At 38.1% G+C, this 22208-nt stretch overlaps 1 protein-coding gene across 1 annotated transcript in view; it reads right to left on the bottom strand.

Annotated features, from left to right (window-relative positions):
* The window catches only part of CNTNAP5 (contactin associated protein family member 5), an 848385-nt gene that overhangs the window by 449822 nt on the left and 376355 nt on the right, over positions 1-22208 (bottom strand). Inside the window, exons 5-6 of the mRNA XM_046019554.1 lie at positions 21394-21597; positions 3807-3991 (exon numbers count right to left, since the gene is read on the bottom strand). Coding sequence (XP_045875510.1) covers positions 3807-3991; positions 21394-21597 — 389 coding nt within the window. The remainder of the gene's footprint in view (positions 1-3806; positions 3992-21393; positions 21598-22208) is intronic.

Below are 22208 nucleotides of genomic sequence, written 5' to 3'. Positions count from 1 at the left end.
CGTTTTTAGTTTTCACAATCTAAGTGAAAAATATCATTGTAGCATGAATTTTCATTATTTTTCTTAATGAGTGAAGTTGAGCACCTTTTCATATATTTGAGAGCAATTTGTACTTCTTACATCCATTTTCTTTATTTCTCCTTTAAGTTATCAACTAAGAATTATTTGTAGGAGATTTTTACTTATTAATTGAATTTTGAAATAATTTTCTAAGTTACTGAAGTAGTGATATCACTATATATGTATTTTTATGGAACATTATGTGGAAGTTTTAAAAAAATTTATATGGATATTATTCATATATTTTATTTCCAGGCTTCTGAAATTCATGTCAGACTTAGAAGAACCTCCCATAATCCTTGATTAAAAAGTACTATCTCAGGGCGCTTGGGTGGCTCAGTGGGTTAAAGCCTCTGCCTTCGGCTCAGGTCATGATCTCAGGGTCCTGGGAGTGAGCCCCGCATCAGGCTCTCTGCCCTGCAGGGAACCTGCTTCCCCCTCTCACTCTCTGCCTGCCTCTCTGCCTACTTGTGATCTCTGTCTGTCAAATAAATAAATAAAATCTTTAAAAAAAAGTACTATCTCATATTTTCCTTAAAATTTTGATAGAAACTACATTTGAAGATATATGTATACATATGCATTTTAAATGCTTGTAGGGTTTAATCTAGCCTAGCTTTTTAAACTAAGTATTATTAAAATATATATATTTTTTATTTTGTAAAATGCCTTTTCAGTATATATGATGTGGCAATATGCAAAATCATGTATTTAAAAAAATTAATAATTCTGGTGCCTGTAAAATTGCTATGTAAACAGGATTACTGAGCACTTTTGATAGGAAAAGAATTAATGGATTATATGAATCTCAGAGAAATGGGCCCTTATTAAGATCCTAAAAATATCTCTTTTCTAAAATCCATCTGCTCCAGACCAGAAGTGAAGCAAATTGCTATAGTCTTTCTCACATGCATTTGGAGAAAATCATATAGGCTGAGTGATGTGAACTAAGATGACATTTCAATGAGAAGCAAAGGATTTACACTCTTTCTACTTCTTTTGATTGATTGATTGATTGATTGATTTTTGACAGAAGATTCCCAGCTGTAGGTGGGAAGAGAAACAAACAACTTAATGTATCTTAATGTAACAAAAGCCTTCTCCTTTCTTTTTTCTCACAGACAGGCATGATGTCATTCATTGATATCCATAGGTAGTCTAAGATGGAGAGATGAAAGTTACCATATTTTCTTGCAATTATTAGCTCATAATGTTAAAATTTTAAGAGGAATTTTGATTTTCATAACATAATTGACCTTGGTATAAAACTTGAAAGGCATAACACTATTTTTATTTAAAGATTTTATTTATTTATTTGACAGAGATCACAAATAGGCAGAGAGACCGGCAGAGAGAGAGGAGGAAGCAGGCTCCCTGCTGAGCAGAGAGCCCCATGTGGGACTCAATCCCAGGACTCTGGGATCATAACTTGAGCCGAAGGCAGAGGCTTTAACCCACTGAGCCACCCAGGCGCCCTGAAAGGCATAACTTTAGAACAGCAATGTTCTAATAGTTGGTCATAGGAACCCAACGGACTGATTTTAGTTTTCCTGCTAGCTGGTGGTATTCAGGGTGCATATGGGCACATATGGTCCCATGACAGAAATCAAATCAATAACCTGGATTCTTATTCATATACATTGTTACAAAATAATCTCTAGACTTAGATATTTTATTTATCTTTATTCCTGCCAATAGGGTGCTATTGTTGCTTCTGGGTAACTGAAATTAAGAGTTTTTATTTCCTGGATTTATACAACCAGTTAGTGATAAAGTGGCAATTAGAACTCAAGACTCCCATTATACTGCTCTTTCCTTTACACATAGTCTTTAAGGTGACTCTGCAAAGACTGGAGGACTCCACTTGTTCCAGAAACTTCTCCCAACACGTAATTCTCATGTTCTCGTACAGTCAATTTCTAATGTCACCATTAGAGTCAATCCATCTTCTCATATGGTCATTGGGGAAAGCTGGCTGGGCACTCTGGCAGGGGTTTGAATTCTCTGAAACAGAGGTTACTTCAAAGGAATTCTCCAAGACATTTCTTTCCTAGGAGGCACTTTTTATAAGGCAATGTGAAATCCGGGCATTTCTTAAAGAAGTCTGTTCCAGTTTCATAAATTGAGTGACATCACTGGATTTCATTTCCCTCAAATGTTGACATTCATTTTAATGCCACTCAGCTGTGATCCCATAAACATTCTCTACACAGGAGAGATGGGTAGACATAGGCTTGAAAATAAAGGTTAAATCAGGCTGCTGGGAGAATTTTAGAACCAATTCCTAGGTGGGTAGAGTTACAGATGATTTTATGTTTTCTGTTGTCCTCAAGTTCATGAAAGATATCTCCTTTAATATTATGTGTATTCTTTATTATTTTCTTTTTTAAATCACTTTCAACCACTTTAAATCACTTAAACTTGACAAAGAGAGATGATTGATATTCATAGATTTCCAGTTATCAGGAAATAAAAAAAAAAATCTACCTGTGTCTTTGAGTCAGAATGGTAAATTCTTTTTTGAAGTTCATGAATGGCATAATTTATCAAGAGTATGCTAAGCTAACGGTAGGATCAAAAGAAGAAATCTTTCTTATAGCTCATGATGGTGACTGATAAAAAGTAAGTCAGACACTAATTTTTCAATTATCTATCTCCACCCCTGCTGTTCTAGAATGTACCCCACTGGTGAGTGGAATTGTCAACTAACAGATTTTCCCACCATCTGTCCAGCAATCTCCTCCCTCCACCTCCCCACAAGTCTAAGCTACAGAGTAACTATTCTAAAATAGTACTTTTCAAATGGTAGGGTGTCACCTGGAGGATTTCTAAAACAAATTTTTGAGCTCTTCTCCCAGAGTTTCAGATTCAGCAGGTGGGGGGGGGGGTGCTGACTATTTTCATCTTTAACAAATCCCCCAAGGGATGCTAATTGGGCTGACTCCTAAAACAGACATTCAGAATTGCCATGCCACAATCCTGCAAAAAGTCCTATAAATTCTCCAACACAGGAACTCTGTCTCAGCCAACTGTGTATATTTATTGCCTAGAAAAAAAGTCTGGTATAGAGCAGGGGCACATTTGTAGAACTGAACTACTTGCAAAGATGGATAACTTTTGTCTGCCAGTTTGCCAAACTTTGTGCCATCTTCTTCATGTTGTAGTCTCGGTGCATTTCTTGCAGTCATGCAAGAAAGCAAGAAAGAAATGATTCGTCGTGTATGCTATCAAAAGTCTGCATAGGAATGAAAGTTAACTACAAGTGCTATAGTGTGCATTTTAGATTCCTTTGGATTTTATTTATCTCCCTTTTTTCTTCAGGAATATGTGACATATAATATTAGATTAGTCTAATTTCTGTATTTTTCCACTAATTGAAATTGATTTTTGAAAAAAAAAGAACAACTGAATATAGTGACAAGATTACGCAGTGATACAGGAAGGCTACAGGCAGGAAAAATAATTTAAAGTGAAAAAGGAGATTTCCTGATTTTAAAATGAACACAATTTGCTGAGATCCCATTGTTGCCAAGGCACTTCCCCCCACAAACACTGCTCAGATTGCCTTCTTGGACTCTTCCACTGAAGACTGTCTGGGCTTAGACAGAGAAGTTGAGCCCCGGGTAAGACTTGCCATGCCCCCCTCCCCCATCTTCTCTCAATTGATCATTTGTTTGCTGATTTTTTTCTTTTTTTAATTGATGCTGAGTAAGGCACCTGGGGACCTGCAGGGAGAGTCAACTCACCTCATAGTCGATGTCTAAGGCATCTGCCTCGCCCTTGGTGCGGAAGTGCTGTGTGTGTTTGTCCACAGAGAAGTTCACCTGCTTGCCAACCCGCTCAATGAGGACCGAGTGCCAGTGCTGATCATCCAGCAGACTTCCCAGGGTGGCTGAAGGTGGGCTACTGCTGAGCCGAGGTTTGCTGTCATCTGTGAAGGGGAAAGGAAGACCGGGTAGCATTCGTGCCCAAGGGCAGCCTTGCGTACTAGAATATTCTGCAAGCAAGACCAACTCTTTTTATCCTAAAAGTAGAGAATGACTCTCTCCAGGGCCAGAACCCTGCTGGGTTTGTAAAGGAATAACACATTCTGTCCACAGATTTAAGAAACAAATTTTAGGTCAGCTGATATATACATCCCCTTCTGGATATGAAAGGATATGCTTTCAGAACATGAACAGTTAAGTAATAAAATGTACCATATCCTAGTGTCCATCAATAATATTGAAAACAGGGAATATCACATTTAGAAATAATACACATTCTTTGTGTTTGAATGGTTCTTGAATGGAGAAAATGAATCTTGACTTATGCTTTAGAGGAAAAGTAAATTCTGGTAAGTAAAGGCAAGACAGTGGGCACTGAGTTAGGCAAGTCTGAAGGCAAAGGCAAAGGTGAGGAAATAATCATTTTAGCTGCAATTTTCAAGTGCCTACTATATGAACAGCACCTAAGTTAGAAGCTTATACACAATATCTTTAATCCCCCAAGGGAAAATTATTATCTGAATTTCATGAATAAAGAACCTCCGGATCAGTGAGGTTAAGCACCCATGACCCAGGGGTGCAGCAATCATTCAAATCCAGGTCCTCTTGACCAGCCTTGTCACTCTGCCTGTGGCATGGGCCATATGCATAGATTCAGTCTAAACTGAAGATACCCTAATCTTGGAGTGAGAGATTCACCCTAAATTTAGGCTGTGAGAGATTCAGGTGGAGAGGCACATTTTTCTATCAAGTCAGGCTAGTTCTCCCTCCCCTCTGTCCCTCCTCCAATTTTATGGAAGTCCCTGCCAGTACCATTTTGTCAAAAAGATTACAGCATTTTCCCCCCTTCAGAATAGCTCAGATTTAGCCAAATGAATAGTTAAATGCAATTAATTAAGACTTACATGTAAACTTTCGAGTTTGTGAATGTTTTATTGTTTGGTCCCCTTAGAAACTGAAAGCTAAGTGTCTCCCACTTCTCTCCTAAGATGCCTTTTACCAGAACAGCTCCAACAGTCTGCTCAACAGTGTGGCATTAAGGAGGCAGGAGCTGCCATTTTCCCGGTAGGCTGCTCACTCCCACCTCCATTATGGCCTTATGGCACTGTTTCCTGCACTGAACAACACTTGGTTGCTTCAGATGGGGGTGGTGGAGGGCATCAAACTTATTGTAGATGAAAAATGATAGATAGTGCATTCATTGCTGAGTTTTTTTCATTATTTATTCAGCAACTTTTAAGTTCTTGCAATTAGTCAAATTATGCTAATGATTAAAAGTTATTTCTTCTTTTTCTTTCTCCTTCCTCTGTTCCCTCTCTCCGTCCCTTCCTTTTTTCTCTCTGCTTCCTTCCTTCTTTCTTCCTTCTTTCCTGGCATAAAAAAGGTACTGTGATATATAAAGGGGATAAGGGAGTTAAAAGGTACATTCCCCTCCCCAAAAGTCTTAATGGAGTCTCTCAATAAGTAAATTGATAGGGGCGCCTGGGTGGCTCAGTGGTTTAAGCCTCTGCCTTCGGCTCAGGTCATGATCCCAGCATCCTGGGATCGAGTCCCGCATTGGGCTCTCTGCTCAGCAGGGAGCCTGCTTCCTTCTCTCTCTGTCTGCCTCTCTGCCTACTTGTGATCTCTCTCTGTCAAATAAATAAATAAAATCTTTAAAAAAAAATAAGTAAATTGATAAAAAGTGTGCTGGTGACATATAGTGTTTAGTGTCAGGAGCCAAACAAATGCAGGGTAGGGAGTTGTGAAGCTCCCATAGAGCAGTGACAGGTCTGAGATTTGCCTGGAAGAAGGAGCATCAGCACACAGCCAGGAGAAGCCTGTGCCAAGACTCAGAGGTGCAAAGAAACATGGTGGGGGAGCCCATGTCGTGGTACTGCGATCATGCCAGCCTGGCTTTTATCATCCAGGACTAACTAGTACACTAGTGTGTGTGAGGTAACTGTGTATTTTATTTACCTTTAAGGAAAGGACATCAGGTGAATTAGTAAATCAGACGTTACTAACTCAAATTAACAAATTTAGGAAATTTGTTAAGAACTCAAATTACTGAGGATGAGAGGAGAGAGTCTTTAACTTTTTCTGTTGTTTCCTTCCTCTTAATATAAAAAAAAGATTATTATGGCAACTGCATGAAAATTTGATTAGAAGGCAAGGCTGACTGTAAGAATGACAGTAATCTAGATGGGAGACCCAGGGCCTTGGGTAAAGAGAGGGCAGGAAGGATGGATAATAAGGTGGTGGCCTCTTTTGGATACTGTCACTTGGATATTGGAGGGGAGGTGATGAAGGGAGATTCCCCTAAGGGTGACCTCCAGTTTTGTTTTTATTTTGTTTTGTTTTTTACCCCCTTGAGCAGATGGGTGGAAAGTGGTACCACTCATGAGACATGTACAAGACAGAAACAAGAACACCCTCTCTTTCTCTTCACACACCACACACACACACACACCCTTTATTTATAAAATAAAATCTGTCCAGGGGTTAATGAACTACTGAAGGAAACTTAGTGTGCCTTATAAACAGTAGGTTTCAACATTTAAAGCAGCAATGTCCACAATAGCCAAACTATGTGAAGAGCCTAGATATTCATCCATCAACAGATGAATGGATAAAGAAGATGTTTTATATATATAGATATAGGTATAGAAACCCCCCCCACACACACACGTAATGTAATACTATGCAGCCATCAAAACATGAAATCTTGCTATTTGCAACTATGTGGATGGAACTAGATGGTATTATGCTATGCCAAATAAGTCAGTCAGAGAAAGACAATTATCATATGATCTTTCTAATATGAGGAATTTGAGAAACAAGACAGAGGATCATAGGGGAAGGGAGGGAAAAATGAAAGACGAAGAAACCAGAGAAGGACACAAACCATAAGAGACTCTGAATCTCAGGAAACAAACTGAGGGTTGCTGGAGGTGGGGGGTGGGAGGGATGGGGTGGCTGTATGAGGGACACTGGGAAGGGTATGTGCTACGGTGAGTGCTGTGAATTGTATAAGACTGATGAATCACAGACCTGTACCCCTGAACCAATAATACATTATATGTTAATTAAAAAAAAAAAAGAACTCAGGGTAGGAGAGGCACTTCAAAAATGTGATAATGTTAATATGTTTAATAATAGTGGTACTTGATGTTACTGAACCAAGTTTGGTAGAGTAGTTGCTCAGGAGACAACGGGGAAAGAATTAAATCACAATTCTTTGCAATGGAGAAAAAAAAAACAGGTAATAAGCCAAGTGAAATTAATATTAGAGGTTTCACTTTGATGTGTGCCTCAATTTTCTTCTTAAAAGGGAAAAAGACATTTAATAATTATTTCTTAACAATAAGTCAGAAACATTAAACATTTGAAAATGTAACTCCACTTTAAGTCACAGAAAGAAGAAAAAAGGAAAAGGAATCACATCCTTTCTCCCTACTCATTTATTCTATGTGTTGCTTTTGGTGGATTTTAGTGATATACTGAGTACTTTCAGAAAGCCAATGATAATGATTAAAACCATATATCTAAATATTTTTCTATACTATTATTCCAACTTCAAATGATGAATTTAATTATAAATGGGTCAAAATGACTATATTATTTTATTTAATTTTTTGGATATAGTCCATTCCTGGCTCCATATGCTAATCTTTCGTATATTCACCACAGGTAATCATGGTTATTAATGGCCTGTTTCTCCTTCCATTAAAAAAAAAAGGGGGGGGCGCCTGGGTGGCTTAGTGAGTTAAGCCTCTGCCTTCAGCTCAGGTCATGATCTCAGGATCCTGGGATTGAGCCCCGCATCGGGGTCTCTGCTCAGCCGGAGCCTGCTTCCCCCTCTCTCTCTGCCTGCCTCTCTGCCTACTTGTGATCTCTTTCTATCAAGTAAAGAAATAAAAATTTTTTAAAAAGGCACATGAAAGTCATATATACTTTATTTTTAAAAATTTTTTAAAAATTTCATTTTATTTTTTCAGTGTTCTAAGATTCATTGTTTATGCACCACATCCAGTGCTCCATGCAATACATGCCCTCCTTAATACCCACCACCAGGCTCACCCAACCCCCCACCCCCCTCCCCTCCAAAACCCTCAGTTTGTTTCTCAGAGTCCACAGTTTTTCATGGTTTGTCTCTCCCTCTGATTTCCCCCAACTCACTTTTCTCCTTCTCCCAGTGTCCTCCGTGTTATTAGTTATGTTCCACAAGTAAGTGAAACCATATGATAATTGACTCTCTCTGTTTGCCTTATTTCACTCAGCATAATCTCGTCCAGTCCCGTCCATGTTGATACAAAAGTTGGGTATTCATCTTTTCTAATGAGTAAGAACCGGGTTGGGGGCTTGTTGGCCTGTAAAGGGACCAAAGGGGAACCTCCATCCTTGGGTGAGCTTTCTCTGGCTGCCTCATGGAGCTTTGTGCCCCTTTCTGGACCCTGCAGGCCATGCATATGACTTCGTCCCCCTGCCTTCCCCACCAGTGAACCCGTTTTTTTTTTTTTTTTTTAAAGATTTATTTATTTATTTATTTGACAGAGAGAGATCACGAGTAAGCAGAGAGGCAGGCAGAGAGAGAGGAGGAAGCAGGCTCCCCGCTGAGCAGAGAGCCCGATGTGGGGCTCGATCCCAGGACCTTGAGATTATGACCTGAGCTGAAGGCAGAGGCTCAACCCACTGAGCCACCCAGATGTGCCCCAACCAGTGAACCCGCTTTGCTACACATTTCGGGCAGCCCCACATGCCTTCCAGTAACCAGGCAGATGTGGGATCCCATTCTTTGAGCAATAGCTGAGGCCAACTGGGCCTCAATCCCAGTTAATGATAAGGGAGAGAAAGTCTGCTGCAGGCTTTGGGGGGAGTTTCCTTCTTTCTTGCCTTCCCCTTTTCTGGTCTGGCTGGCAGGAGTGTCAGCTTTGGGAAGAATCTTCATCCTGTTGATGTCCTTGATCTTCTGACTACTCTGTGTCTACCCCCCAATCCCTCCTGGGCTTCCAGCAACATTAGATTAAAGACAGCCTTTTCGTGGAAGCTGGGGGAAAAAAAAACAGGCATGGAGGCATAGTCCTCCATTGCATAAATGGACCATATCTTCTTTATCCATTCGTCTGTTGAAGGGCATCTTGTCTGCTTCCACGGTTTGGCGACCGTGGCCATTGCTGCTATGAACATTGGGTACAGATGGCCCTTCTTTTTAATACATCTGTATCTTTGGGGTAAATACCCACTAGTGCAATTGCAGGGTCATGGGGAAGCTCAATTTTTAATTTCTTAAGGAATATCCACACTGTTTTCCAAAGTGGCTGCACTAACTTGCATTCCCACCAGCAGTGTACGAGGGTTCCCCTTTCTCCACATCCTCTCCAACACACGTTGTTTCCTGTCTTGTTGATTTTGGCCATTCTATCTGATGTAAGGTGGCATCTCAATGTGTGTGTGTGTGCGTGTGTGTGTGTGTGTGTGTGTGTGTTTTAAGATTTTATTTATTTATTTGACAGACAGAGATCACAGATAGGCAGAGAGGCAGGCAGAGAGAGAGGAGGAAGCAGGCCCCCTGCTGAGCAGAGAGTCTGATGTGAGGCTCTATCCCAGGATCCTGGGATAATGACCTGAGCTGAAGGCAGAGGCTTTAACCCAATGAGCCAACCATGTGGTTTTTATTTGAATCTCCCTGATGGCTAATAATGGTGAACATTTTTTCATGTTTCTATTAGCTATTTGTATTCTTTTATATATACGCATGTGTGTGTATATTTGTATATATATACTTTATATGTACATATATACTTTATATATGTAATTTATAAATGCAATATATATGCATTGTATATATGCATATAGGTAGCAGTATATGCAAGACTACATATATGCAAATATATGCATTCTTTATTTCTCCTCATTTAATTTTTTACCCTAATGGTGAAATACACTGCACATTTTTTTTGGACCTTTTCATTTTTACTTAATCTATCCTAGGAATTTTCTTACATCAGTATATAAAAGTTGCTTCGGTCTTTTTTGAAGCTGCATAGTATTTATTGAATCATACATATGATATATATTATGTGTATATACAAATATATACATATATATGAGATATATATGTGTATACACATATATATGTATAATTATGTGTATATATAGTCATAATTATATATATGTGTGTATATGTACTATATATATAATATATACATATAATATATACATATACTATATATATATATATATATTTACACACACCAGTTTTCTATTGATAAATATTTAGGTATTCTAGCTATTGCTGATACCTAATACTGCTGAAACACCTTATATGTAGCTATCATTTTGGATGTGTGCAGCCTTTCTGTCCCATGCATTCTTAGGTAAAGAATGAATGGTCAAAATTTTTCACATTTGCAATTTTGACTGGCGCTGCCAAATTGTCTTCTACAAAAGTTGTGCCTGTTCAAACTCCTACCAGCAATTTATGAGACTGACTGTTCTCCACAGGCTTGTCAAGAAAATATGTTCAAGTTTTTGGAATTCTGCCTTTGCAATAGGCAAAAACAGTATATTTCTTAGCAGTTTTAATACACATTTCGAATGAGTTTGAAAATCTTTTCATTTTTATTTCCTTTTTGGATCTATCTCTTCATATTTCTTGCCTATTTTTTTCTTTCATTTTCTTATTGATTTCTATTTAATCCATTTTCTGTAACATGAATTGTGCCAATATCTTTTTGCTATTGTCTTTTGCTTTTGCCATTTCTCTCTCTCTTTTTTTTCCTTCTAATTTTTTTTTTTATCATTCAGACATTCTTTTGGTGAAAAAGCCATCATTTTCTTTTTCTGTTATGGCTTATTTCGTGGTTGTGTTATAGTTTCACATGCCCTCCCTTTCCAAGATCAACAAAGAATTCTCCCATTTCCTTCCACTTCATTTCATTTGGATTTTATTCTGGTATATAACATAAGGTAAGTTCCTCCCTTATTTTATCTCTTTAAATGGCTAACTACATGTCCCAAGTCCATTGCTTTTAAATCCTTGCGTTATTTCGTTAAGTTAGTCAGGGATAGGGGCGCCTGGGTGGCTCAGTGGGTTAAGCCACTGCCTTCGGCTCAGGTCATGATCTCAGGGTCCTGGGATCGAGTCCCGCATCGGGCTCTCTGCTCAGCAGGGAGCCTGCTTCCCTCTCTCTCTCTCTCTCTGCCTGCCTCTCTGCCTTGTTGTGATTTCTCTCTGTCAAATAAATGAATAAAATCTTTAAAAAAAAAAAAAGTTAGTCAGGGATATAACTTTCAAATGAAATAAGAAACACTACTAAATTAGATGAGTTGATTTGTTACATTAATCAGATTGAGGTCCTATGTGCATGTACACTGGTAGCTTTAAATCCTGAAACTTCGTGCTCACTTTGGCAGCACATATACTAAATCCTGAAACTTCGAGTAGTAAATTTCCAAGTTGGCAGCTGCCCCCGTATTCTACATCCATCCACTGCCACCATCATTACCACACTCTTCACGCCTCAGGACATCTGGGCAGGAGGAAGCTGAATCAGCATTCATAGGCCCATACACATCCTCATCAAGGTTAGAGTTGGTCTTCCTCTCTCATACCCTAAATTTGCCTCAGCAAGTTTGCTGTTCCATCCAATACTCCCACTCATAATTCTAAGATTCGAAGAATAACAGGATGTATCTTCTTAGATAAAAGGGAGCTACTTCCCCCTTACTGCATCAAATGAAAACATGAGCCTTAATTAACACACTTATCTTCTCATGCAAAACAGGTTATGAAATTTTCATGAATATTTATAACAATTTGTTGACCTTCCCTCAAAAACAAATTAATATGGTTCCTTCTTTACATTGTTAACTTAGTTAACCAAATCTTTTTTATTGCCCCAAAATAATGCAAAATAAAACCCCATTTTTTTTTTTTTTATAAAACATAAATCAGCAAGTATTGAGGGACTAAAAAATGTTCATGACTTTTTATCTAGTAACCAACATTCTGGATGTCTCTTCTAAGAAAACAAACTGAAATATGGTGATTTTTTTCAACAATTTAAAAATTGAAGGCAGAGTCCAAACATTTGGAAAAAGAGAAAAAAAAATAAAACTTTGAATAAACTTAGGCAGAGTCAGCAGATGGAATATTCCACAGACATTTAAATGATATATATATCATTTATGATATATAAAGTACTCATATCATTTCAAAAATGTGACAGCCATTTTTTAATAAAATTAAAAATTAACATCTAATAAAAGGAATATCAATAGCTTACACCTTCCTGAGTTAAAATATATAAAGTCAGGATAGAAAAATACACATAAAAACTAAATCATGATTTTGGAAAAGAAAGAGATAAGTACTATGTGAGAATAAACCAAAGAATGCATTTACTAAAAAATTAACAAAAGCTTTGATTTTCTTTTTTTTTTTTTTGAACTCCAAATACAAACTTTATTTCTATTACAAGTATGTTAATAGTAGTAGTAGTAGTGAAATAAAAAGAGGGGATGGGGGCTCTGATACTTGGTTTTCAGAGCGAGAACTCGCGGGTCACCTCCACCAATGTTAACTAATGATTTTCTTTTTTTTTTTTCCTTTTCTGTTTCCTCTGTATTTATAGTGGGTATAGCTGTCTTTCATAATGGGAAAAATAAACTTCGTTAAAAACAAATTCCTGGGGTGCCTGGGTGGCTCAGTGGGTTAAAGCCTCTGCCTTCGGCTGGGGTCATGATTCGGCTTGGGTCCTGGGATCGAGCCCCACATCGGGCTCTCTGCTCAGCAGGGATCCTGCTTCTTCCTCTCTCTCTGCCCGCCTCTCTGTCTACTTGTGATCTCTGTCTGTCAAATAAATAAATAAAATCTTTAAAAAAAAATTCCTTATCCTGCATAGCCGCTTCACTGAGAACTATATATGAGTGATGTGTAAATTATCGACTATCCCCTCCAGTACAAGTTAATTTTTAATTAACTACAACAACAACAAAAAAAGCAGATGTGAATGAATTTCACCCACTCCTCCATCAATTATCCCACGGTAACACTAGAAATCCTGTATTAAGACAAACTGAGTGAAAATTCATTTGTTTAAACAATTTGGGAAACTCATAAAGAAGGAGGTTTTGAATCATATCTACACAAAGTATTACTATGAAAAAAGAAGAATATTAGTTCTAGGAAATGTTCTATCTTACCTAGAAAAGTTGATTATTAGAAGTCAAGAAAAACTTAATTCTCAAGAGATTATCAAACTCCTTAAACTGATATATATATCTATATCTATAGCTATAGATACAGATATAGATATAGATATCTCCAGTTTACCTCCATGGCAAGTGCTGTTCAGCTATCAGTTTTAACTAGTTTCTAACTTCTTAGGGCAAGATAAAATTTCCCATGTGCCAGGGCGCCTGGGTGGCTCAGTGGGTTAAGCCGCTGCCTTCGGCTCAGGTCATGATCTCAGGGTCCTGGGATCGAGTCCCGCATCCGGCTCTCTGCTCAGCGGGGAGCCTGCTTCCCTCTCTCTCTCTCTGCCTGCCTCTCTATCTACTTGTGATCTCTCTCTGTCAAATAAATAAATAAAATATTTAAAAAAAAAAAATTTCCCATGTGCCATTGTAGAGGTCAAAGAAAATAATATGCAGAAGCTAACTTTGGCCAGGAACATGTTAGGGAAAACAAAAACAAACAAAGAAAAAAAAAAAAACCCTTTTACTAATTAAGTAAAAACTTGTTTTCATGTGCTTAAAGTTAAAAAGAAACAATGTAAATACTGCTCAAGGCCCTAATACACATAAAAATTTTCACAGGAAGCTTGAAATGTTTCCAAAATAATTCTAACTTAAGTTTTTTATCTTGCTCCACAGGCAACATACTGTGGATAAACACGTCAATTTCTTCACCCTTAGAACTAACAATCTTCATGTCTAAGGGCATACATATGACAGCGTCTTCACCGAAAAGTCTTCTTTGATTAGATCTTCTTGTTTGGTCTCATCTTAACAGTTCAAACATGGATGTCACCTCAACTTTCACAATCTTTGAACTTCAGATAGTCTGAATGGGGAACTCTTCAGGGGAACGGGAACTCTTGTTTAACACTGTATTTCAGCAAAACGTCACTTGTGGAAAGGGCTTCATTTACTGTTAATGAAATAGGTGAGCACTCATATAAAAGTCCCCAATGCCTGCCTTCATCTGACCTTCAGAATTGACCTTTCCACTCTAATTTTTTAGATTATCAATATTGGTATTCACTTATATTATTAAGCTTTTTCACATGTGAGCCCTAAATATATGTTGTTTCAATTGAACAAAACCCTGAAAAAAATTGCTGTGTCAAAGAAGCCACATGACTTACTTAAGAACACAAAGAATTAGGATGACAACCAAGCTCTATCTGACTCTAACACTAATATTCCCAACACAATCTTATTGGGAAAAAATGATATTCCTGATTCATCCTCATTTCTTAACCTTTTGCACATCTGCATCCCACCATACACACATGTAAGCTATGTAGCTTAGCTTAGCAGGAATGAAGAGTCTCAGAAAAGAATTTGATGGTTGGAAAGCAACAAGTTGTGCAAAAGAAAAATGGGGCAATGCTAAGGGGGAAGCATAGACTTCAGAATGAGAAGACAAATTTCAATGCCATAGGTTATCCAGTATTGTAAAGACCCTTGCTTGGAAAGATGCAGGGCTAATGAATATTTTCCTGTATGCCCAAGTGAGACTTCCTGAAAAAAGAAGAAGAAGAAGAAGAAGAAGAAGAAGAAGAAGAAGAAGAAGAAGAAGAAGAAGAAGAAGAAGAGGAAGAAGAAGAAGAAGGAGAAGAAACTAATTGTAAGCAACAAGATTCCAGTGGGCTTGACACTCAAACTGGAGTAAATCTTGGGGCACGTGGGTGGCTCAGTGGGTTAAAGCCTCTGCCTTCAGCTCAGGTCATGATCCCAGGGTCCTGGGATCAAGCCCCACATTGGGCTCTCTGCTCAGTAGCAAGACTACTTCTTCCTCTCTCTCTGCCTGCCTCTCTGCCTACTTGGGATCTCTCTCTGTCAAATAAATAAATAAAATCTTAAAAAAAAAAAACTGGAGTAAATCTTTATGTAACACTAAAGCAAAGAAACATAGGTCTTTAGTTACAATATTTCTAAATATCATTCAATAAAATACTCTCTAGGTTTGGGGGTGGTTGCTCAAGTCCAGCCTCGAATTTTTATCCATCTTCTGTGACTTCGCTACCTTAAAAAAATGCTCTCTCAATACAGTTATGGTATATGGTTTTGATAAAGTATAATCATATACTTTAAATTAATATTAAAAAGTTAAAATGTAAATAGATAAAGAAGAAGTGGTCCATGTATACAGTGGAGCATTACTCAGCCACCAGAAAGGATGAATACCCAACTTTTGCATCACCATGGATGGAACTGGAGGGGATTATGCTGAGTGAAATAAGTCAAGCAGAGAAAGACAATTATATGGTTTTACATATACATGGAACATAAGGAATAGCATGGAGGACATTAGGAGAAGGAAGGGAAAGATAAAGGGAGGAAATCAGAGAAGGAGATGAACCATGAGAGACTAAGGACTCTGAGAAACAGGACAATGAGGGTTTCGGGGGGTGGGGGAGTGGGGAGGACACGAGTTAGCCTGATGATGGGTATTAAGGAGGACATGTACTTCATGGAGCACTGGGTGATATACACAAACAATGAATCATGGAACATTACATCAAAAACTAATGAGGTACTGTTTGGTGACTAACATAACATAATAAATAAAATAAAATAATAAAATAAAATAAAATAGATTTTACATTAAAAAAAGAGAATGAAATAATTATTTTACCAGGTTGAGAACTGCCTGAAATTAGGGACTGCTAAGTACAACTTTTACCCCCCCCATGGCTAGCTCAGCTCCTAACTTAATGTACTTGTTCAACAAATTGCCATTACATTAATGAAAAATTTATGAAAAATGGGGTGCACTTTGACCCCCTGACACTTTGAAATGCCTGTATTCCTTTACTTTTTATGTTAAAATGTCCAGATAAGTCAGAGTTCATCCATAAAGCCTTTCTGGGCTCCTTTCCTCGACTCTGATCACTCCATTGTTACAGTTTAACCATGAACATGGACTTCATGATATTTACATAAAGGTTTAGAACATTTTAATTATTAATGTCACGATATTAGGGGGTTCCAACCCCAAGTCTACAATAATGGGACTATGTGATCTTGGGCAACAGACTGCACATCACAGACCATCAGTTCTTTCATCTGTAAAATGGGTTTGGATATAGTTTCTAGGTCTGTCATGTTATTCTGAATAGAATACATAATTAACTTATCTAGTATAGTGCTCAAGTGCAGGTTGTCAAAAACAGCAACACTTAAAATATCTTCCACAGTATTCAGTATAAACTCAGAAACATGTTGAACATTTTATAAATATGTGTGGGTTGACTTATTCAGTTGTGTAGATTTCAAAAGAGCTAATACAAATGTCCATTTGACTTTATGGAGAATGTGCAGATCTTTTACCAATATCTCAAGATATCACCACGAGTTGATTATTCACTCAACTGCGTTGGTCTCTCCACCCTACGCTTGCCTCCTCAAGGGCATTGCTGTGTATGTGTTTATATGCTATTCCTGGATTCTCACTTTACAACAGCTGCACTCATTGCAACTGCACATTCTGCCTTAGTTCAAAGGCACTGAACTCTTGTAAGGATGAATGACCTACATGTACTATTGATGTCTTGCTTAGTTCTTACAACAGTTTCCCAGTCATGTAATACCTGCTCTTTGATTCTCCCACCTGCATGTATGGGTTAGTGCTGCTGGAATTCTGCAGAGGGCAGACTCCCACAGGTGGTGTGAATGAGATGTGTACAAAGTGAGAAGAGGAACTGACTGAGAGAAGAAATCTCTTTCCCATTAGTACGTCTAGGGGAAAAAAAAATCATTGCTCTTCCCTAAGAAGTTAATTAAATGGGAATGACCTAGGTCAATTTTACCATAGAACTGACCTGCCCAAGTAAGCCCCAGTAGGGATAATTGGCAATGAATCAGTCACCAAAGAGCATCACTTAAAAAGAACCACAACCAATGGGGATCCAAAGGCCAGCCTGGACAACTGGCCGTGGTGCGGAACCCCGCTATTCGTATCCTGAATAGTTGAGTTGTAAAGTCCGATTACATAAGGGACACACACTGGAGAATCATCACTAAAGGACTGACCACTGGAGCCTCCATGGAATCTGGGAAGGAAAATTACCTCTTCATTGGCCTAGGGCCATCCTTTAGACCACTGATTTGGATTTTCAGATTCTTCCTCCCTCCTTCCTTCTCTTTCCCTCCTCCTCCCCTTCCTCCCTCCCTCTCTTCCTCCCTGCCTCCGTCTCTCTCTCTGTCTCCTTCCCTCTTTCTCTCTCTGCCTCTCTCCCCCTCTCTCCCTTTCTTCCCTCCCTCTTTCTCTCTTTCTCTCTCTTTTTGTCTCTCCCTGTTTCCCTCCTCCTTCCCTCCCTCCCTCTCTCTCTCTCTCTCCCCTCCCTACCCTCCTTTTCACATCCTTTCTTCCTCCTTTCGTTCCTTCTATTATTCATTCATTTCTTTAAAAAAATAAAATGTTAAAAGATAAACATAAGCTAATCAGAGAAAGACAATTATCATATGATTTCACTCATATGTGGAATTTAAGAAACAAAACAGGTGAAACATAGGGGAAGTAAGGAAAAAAATAAATAAGACAAAAATCAAAGACGGAGACAAACCATAAGAGACTCTTAACTCTAGGAAACAAACAGAGGCTTGCTGGGGGATGGGGTAACTGGGTGATGGGCATTAAGGAGGGCACTTGATGTAATGAGCACTGGGTATTATATACAACTGATGAAACACTAAACTCTACCTTTGAAACTAATAATACACCATATGTTAATTAATTGATTTTAAATGAAAATTTTTAAAAAGATTATCATGATCATGAATAATATGAAATCTTTCCATTTTGGAAGTTGTGTGGCAACATGGAAAGAACATGAATTTTGTATAATATGTAAAATTTCATATAAATAACTAAGAAAAACATTTGAAAAATATACCAAAGTGTCAATAGGAGAGATGACTGTAGGATTTCAGGTGACACTTTTTGTTTTCCTTAATTATAATTATTTTTGTTTAATTCTTCAAGTTTTCTAAAACTGATATATAGTTTATGATCTGAAGAAAATAGTAAAAAATGATTAGATATAACCACATTTTAATAGTGGTCATGCCTAATAACTAGCTGTGTAACTCTAAGAAATGATTTATCCTTTTTGAGTCTAATAATCTTTATAGGTCATTTGGGGCTAATATTTATTTAGCTAATTGCGCTGCTTTGAGGATTGGATAAGAGGATAACACACTGTGGGGATTCTGTAAATATCAGGGCGACATCATGAGAGAGAGACTCATGGAAAAGCCAGGAACACAGTCTTGGGGTGAGCATGCCCAACAGTAATAATGTGCATTGTGTCAAGCCCTAATATTTGAGATGGAAACCCCTTTTTCCATTGTATTCATTGTACCTTGAGTATTAGGCAGATGCTTTCCTAACTTCTAGAGCTACAGCAGTGAATAAATCTTGTCTTTACTTTGTGCAACCTACATTACAGATTTTATATTATGAGAAAAAAGCAATAATCATCTTCCTTTCCCCTTAACTTAGTGCTTTCAGAGATCTGGTGGCCCTTTCTGAGGTATGAAGGGCTACAGAACTGATATATGCCAGTGTCTCTCTAGAGAAGAAACGTGAAGACTGATACGAATTTACAAGAAGCCTGGGTGGCTGCTTCAAACAGGTAAGTACAGGGAACACTCAAACCCACAACATTTCGCTTTCCAAACAGATGAAAGAGATGAAGAAATTCTCAAACTATGCATAATACTGAGAGAACATATTCTTACTACTGAATCGTTCATTAAATGAGGTTTTACTTTGTCACCACCATGATTAGAAATACACGGAACATGCAATCTGGGGAAAAAAAAAAAAAGACTTTTCTTTTCCATGTATCACAGCAAGGAGCAGGTCCTATTCATTTTAAATACAATTTCCCTTCAGGAAGACTGGAATAGCACAGAATACAGGACATTCAGATGTTGTTTTTCTTTTTAATAAATGAAGAATATTAAGAACTTCTCTTTTTGATACTTCACTATGCTTACTTATTGATGGAGAATATCCATTTATTTTATTTTTGGTATTCATGCCCATGCTCCACAAGATAGTTATTCCTTAGCCCCAGATCATACAGAAGTAAATAGAGACTTCTGAATTATGCAACTTTCCCCACAAGAAATAGTTAGCACATGTCGACAATTAAAATAGGTGTTGCATGACCACACCTCCTCCTTTCCATCATGCAATACTGTGAATGAAACTGGTTTAAAACATTGGATGATGCATGTTGGAGCAGACCTTTGGAGGGGGAATGGCATATCTAATTAGGAATATAAATCACAGTAACTGGAAGATTCAGTGTTACTAGCAGAAGACACCTGCTCTGCCATAGGCGAGTAACCATAACTCACTCACAATGCACAACGCTCTCTCCCACTATACATACGCAGTTACAGGACTGTACTCCAATCATCCATATCCCTTTCCTGAAAACTGAAGGTCAGGTAATGAACTGATGCATTTTTACTGAATATTTATTTGTATGCTTACCCTTCAGATAATTCATTGATAAGTTGCTTCTTTAGGTATGTTAATACAATTAATCATGGTATTAGTACATCCCCTTACTGCTCTCTTCTGGGTAAAATTCTGCTTCTAAAGATGCCTTTGGTTTATATTTAATCTAATGCACTAGATGTCAATTTTATAAATTAAAGGATTCCAGATATTCTCCCTGACAATATTCACCATGGTGGCTAAGAAGGTACTCAGAAATGCCTCAAAATAAAGACTTTTGTTTGGTTTTTGAGGTGAGTCAACACTAACTTTCATTCTTATGTCTCTCCTTCTTATTGTAAAAATACACTTATCTGATATTTTTTCCCAATTTTCTATGCAACCTAAAGTTACAAACTCCATTCTGCTATAACTGTCCTTCTTTACTTTGATACCAAATAGTTAGTGGCAATTCTCTTCCATAAGTATAATATTCACCCCTAATATACTAACAAAATCAGTGAGAGGCAGGGAATCATTCTCATAAAGAATGACACTTCCTTTTTCTTCACCATGGGTGATCTTTCTATTTTGTTTGTATCTTTTTCTATGGAAGAGCTTTTTGGTTTGCCTTTGCACCTTTGGGAATTCTGTCCCTGCCCTCAGCACTTGGTTCACTCTACCTTCAAAAGTACATTTGAGGGGCGCCTGGGTGGCTCAGTGGTTTAAGCCTCTGCCTTCGGCTCAGGTCATGATCTCAGAGTCCTGGGATTGAGACCTGCATCGGGCTCTCTGCTCAGTGGGGAGCCTGTTTCTCCCTCTCTCTCTGCCTGCCTCTCTGCCTACTTGTGACCTCTCTCTCTGTCAAATAAATAAAATATTTTTTAAAAAAAAGAAAAAAAAAGTACATTTGAGCATATAAAGGAGGCTGAGCCCTTCTTTATCTTTCCCTGGAATAAGAAGCTGATTACAATGAAGTTACAATGATAGACTACCTGTGGTGAGGCAGGTCATGCTGGGTGCCAACCCATTGGGGGAGGATGGTGTCCTAAATACACAGAAGGCAGGTCATTGTACTAACTTAATCGGCATTCGGCGAGTCTAGGGCTCAGCCTAGCACAACAAGAGGTGTAAAAGAGTGTTTCCCTTAACAAGACATGGGAATGAGCAAAAACATAGACTTTCCCACTATACATATGACCCTCTCTCTCCTTAACCAAAATAGAAATAATAATAATAATAAACAAAATAAATTAAAAGATGCCTTCTCCACTTTTCCCCGGGGACTGAATTTTCATAAATGTACCAATCAGAAGAGAATGTGAGCAAACTTCATTAAAATATGTGTGCATGTGTGTTAAACTTGCTCAAGTTAAATTGTATTAAAAAAGACAAACAGATAAATATGTAGATAGATAAATAAATACATATGTATAGCAATGAGCTTGTAGTGATTCCTACCTACCAATATTATCTTGTTTCAAAGAATGCTATCCATGGCTTAACTATTCCACAAAATGTTAATTTTTTCTTCTTCAATATGTAAAAGGGGAAAATGTCACTTAGATTATATTTCAGCAACTCCCCCCTGACACACAGGGGCAATAAGAAATTGTAACCACCACAAAATAGAGTTCCTGATAGTTCAACCTGGAAAGGAACAAAGCCTGACCCTACCCAAGTTGAGATGCAGGGCAAGCCTCCCCTTCTGGAGCTCCAGGGTGATATGGTCTCCACGTTGACCTTCTCCATGGAAAAGAACCCCATCTCCTTGCATGCTCTTGAACTTCAGAGAGATCACATCTTTGAGAGTGCTCATCAGCTTCTGATTGAACCTATATAGAAGGGAGCTTCGGCCATCAAAGTCAGCAACATCTGATTCTGGGAACAGGGAGGACAGAGAGGGAGAGAGAGATCAGTGCATATCCTCATAATTGCTCTTCCTGCTTCCCATCCAATTTATAGGAATGTTCTTGACATTTGGAAGGTTCCATCGCAACAGAAAGCGTATGGACTAGACCCAACCTAGCTAGACTCAAGGGGATTATTCATTTACAAGCAGGCATCACACATTGAGTCAAGGTAAACTGATCATTAACCTGGAAGTGTAACTCTGCTTTAGTGATATATCATATTTTGCTTGATGGTGCGGTGTAAGAATACCACAAATACTTATGCCAGGCTCTATGGTGTCAGATGCCTGGTAGTAATATATCTCATGATTTATCTTCATTATTAATTTGCTTCTGATAGTTGGAGCCATTTGATTCCCTCATCTCAGGTTCAAGGTTAGAGACGAAAAATATAGTCTATTATTCCACATCTAACTGAATAGTACTGTCTTCATAGAACCTGTGTTGAGAAAGATCCTGAGGTCTCCTCTGAGTTTAGTGGAAAAGAATGTGCAGTAGAGGGAGACTTGGTGTTGTACAGGGAGGGCAAGTATATTTTAACCTTACCATCCCTACCTATCCTGTGTTAGTGATACATAT

Source organism: Meles meles, chromosome 9, assembly GCF_922984935.1.
Source record: "Meles meles chromosome 9, mMelMel3.1 paternal haplotype, whole genome shotgun sequence".
Taxonomy (NCBI): Eukaryota; Metazoa; Chordata; class Mammalia; order Carnivora; family Mustelidae; genus Meles; species Meles meles.
This window is presented reverse-complemented; position numbering and strand designations above follow the sequence as displayed.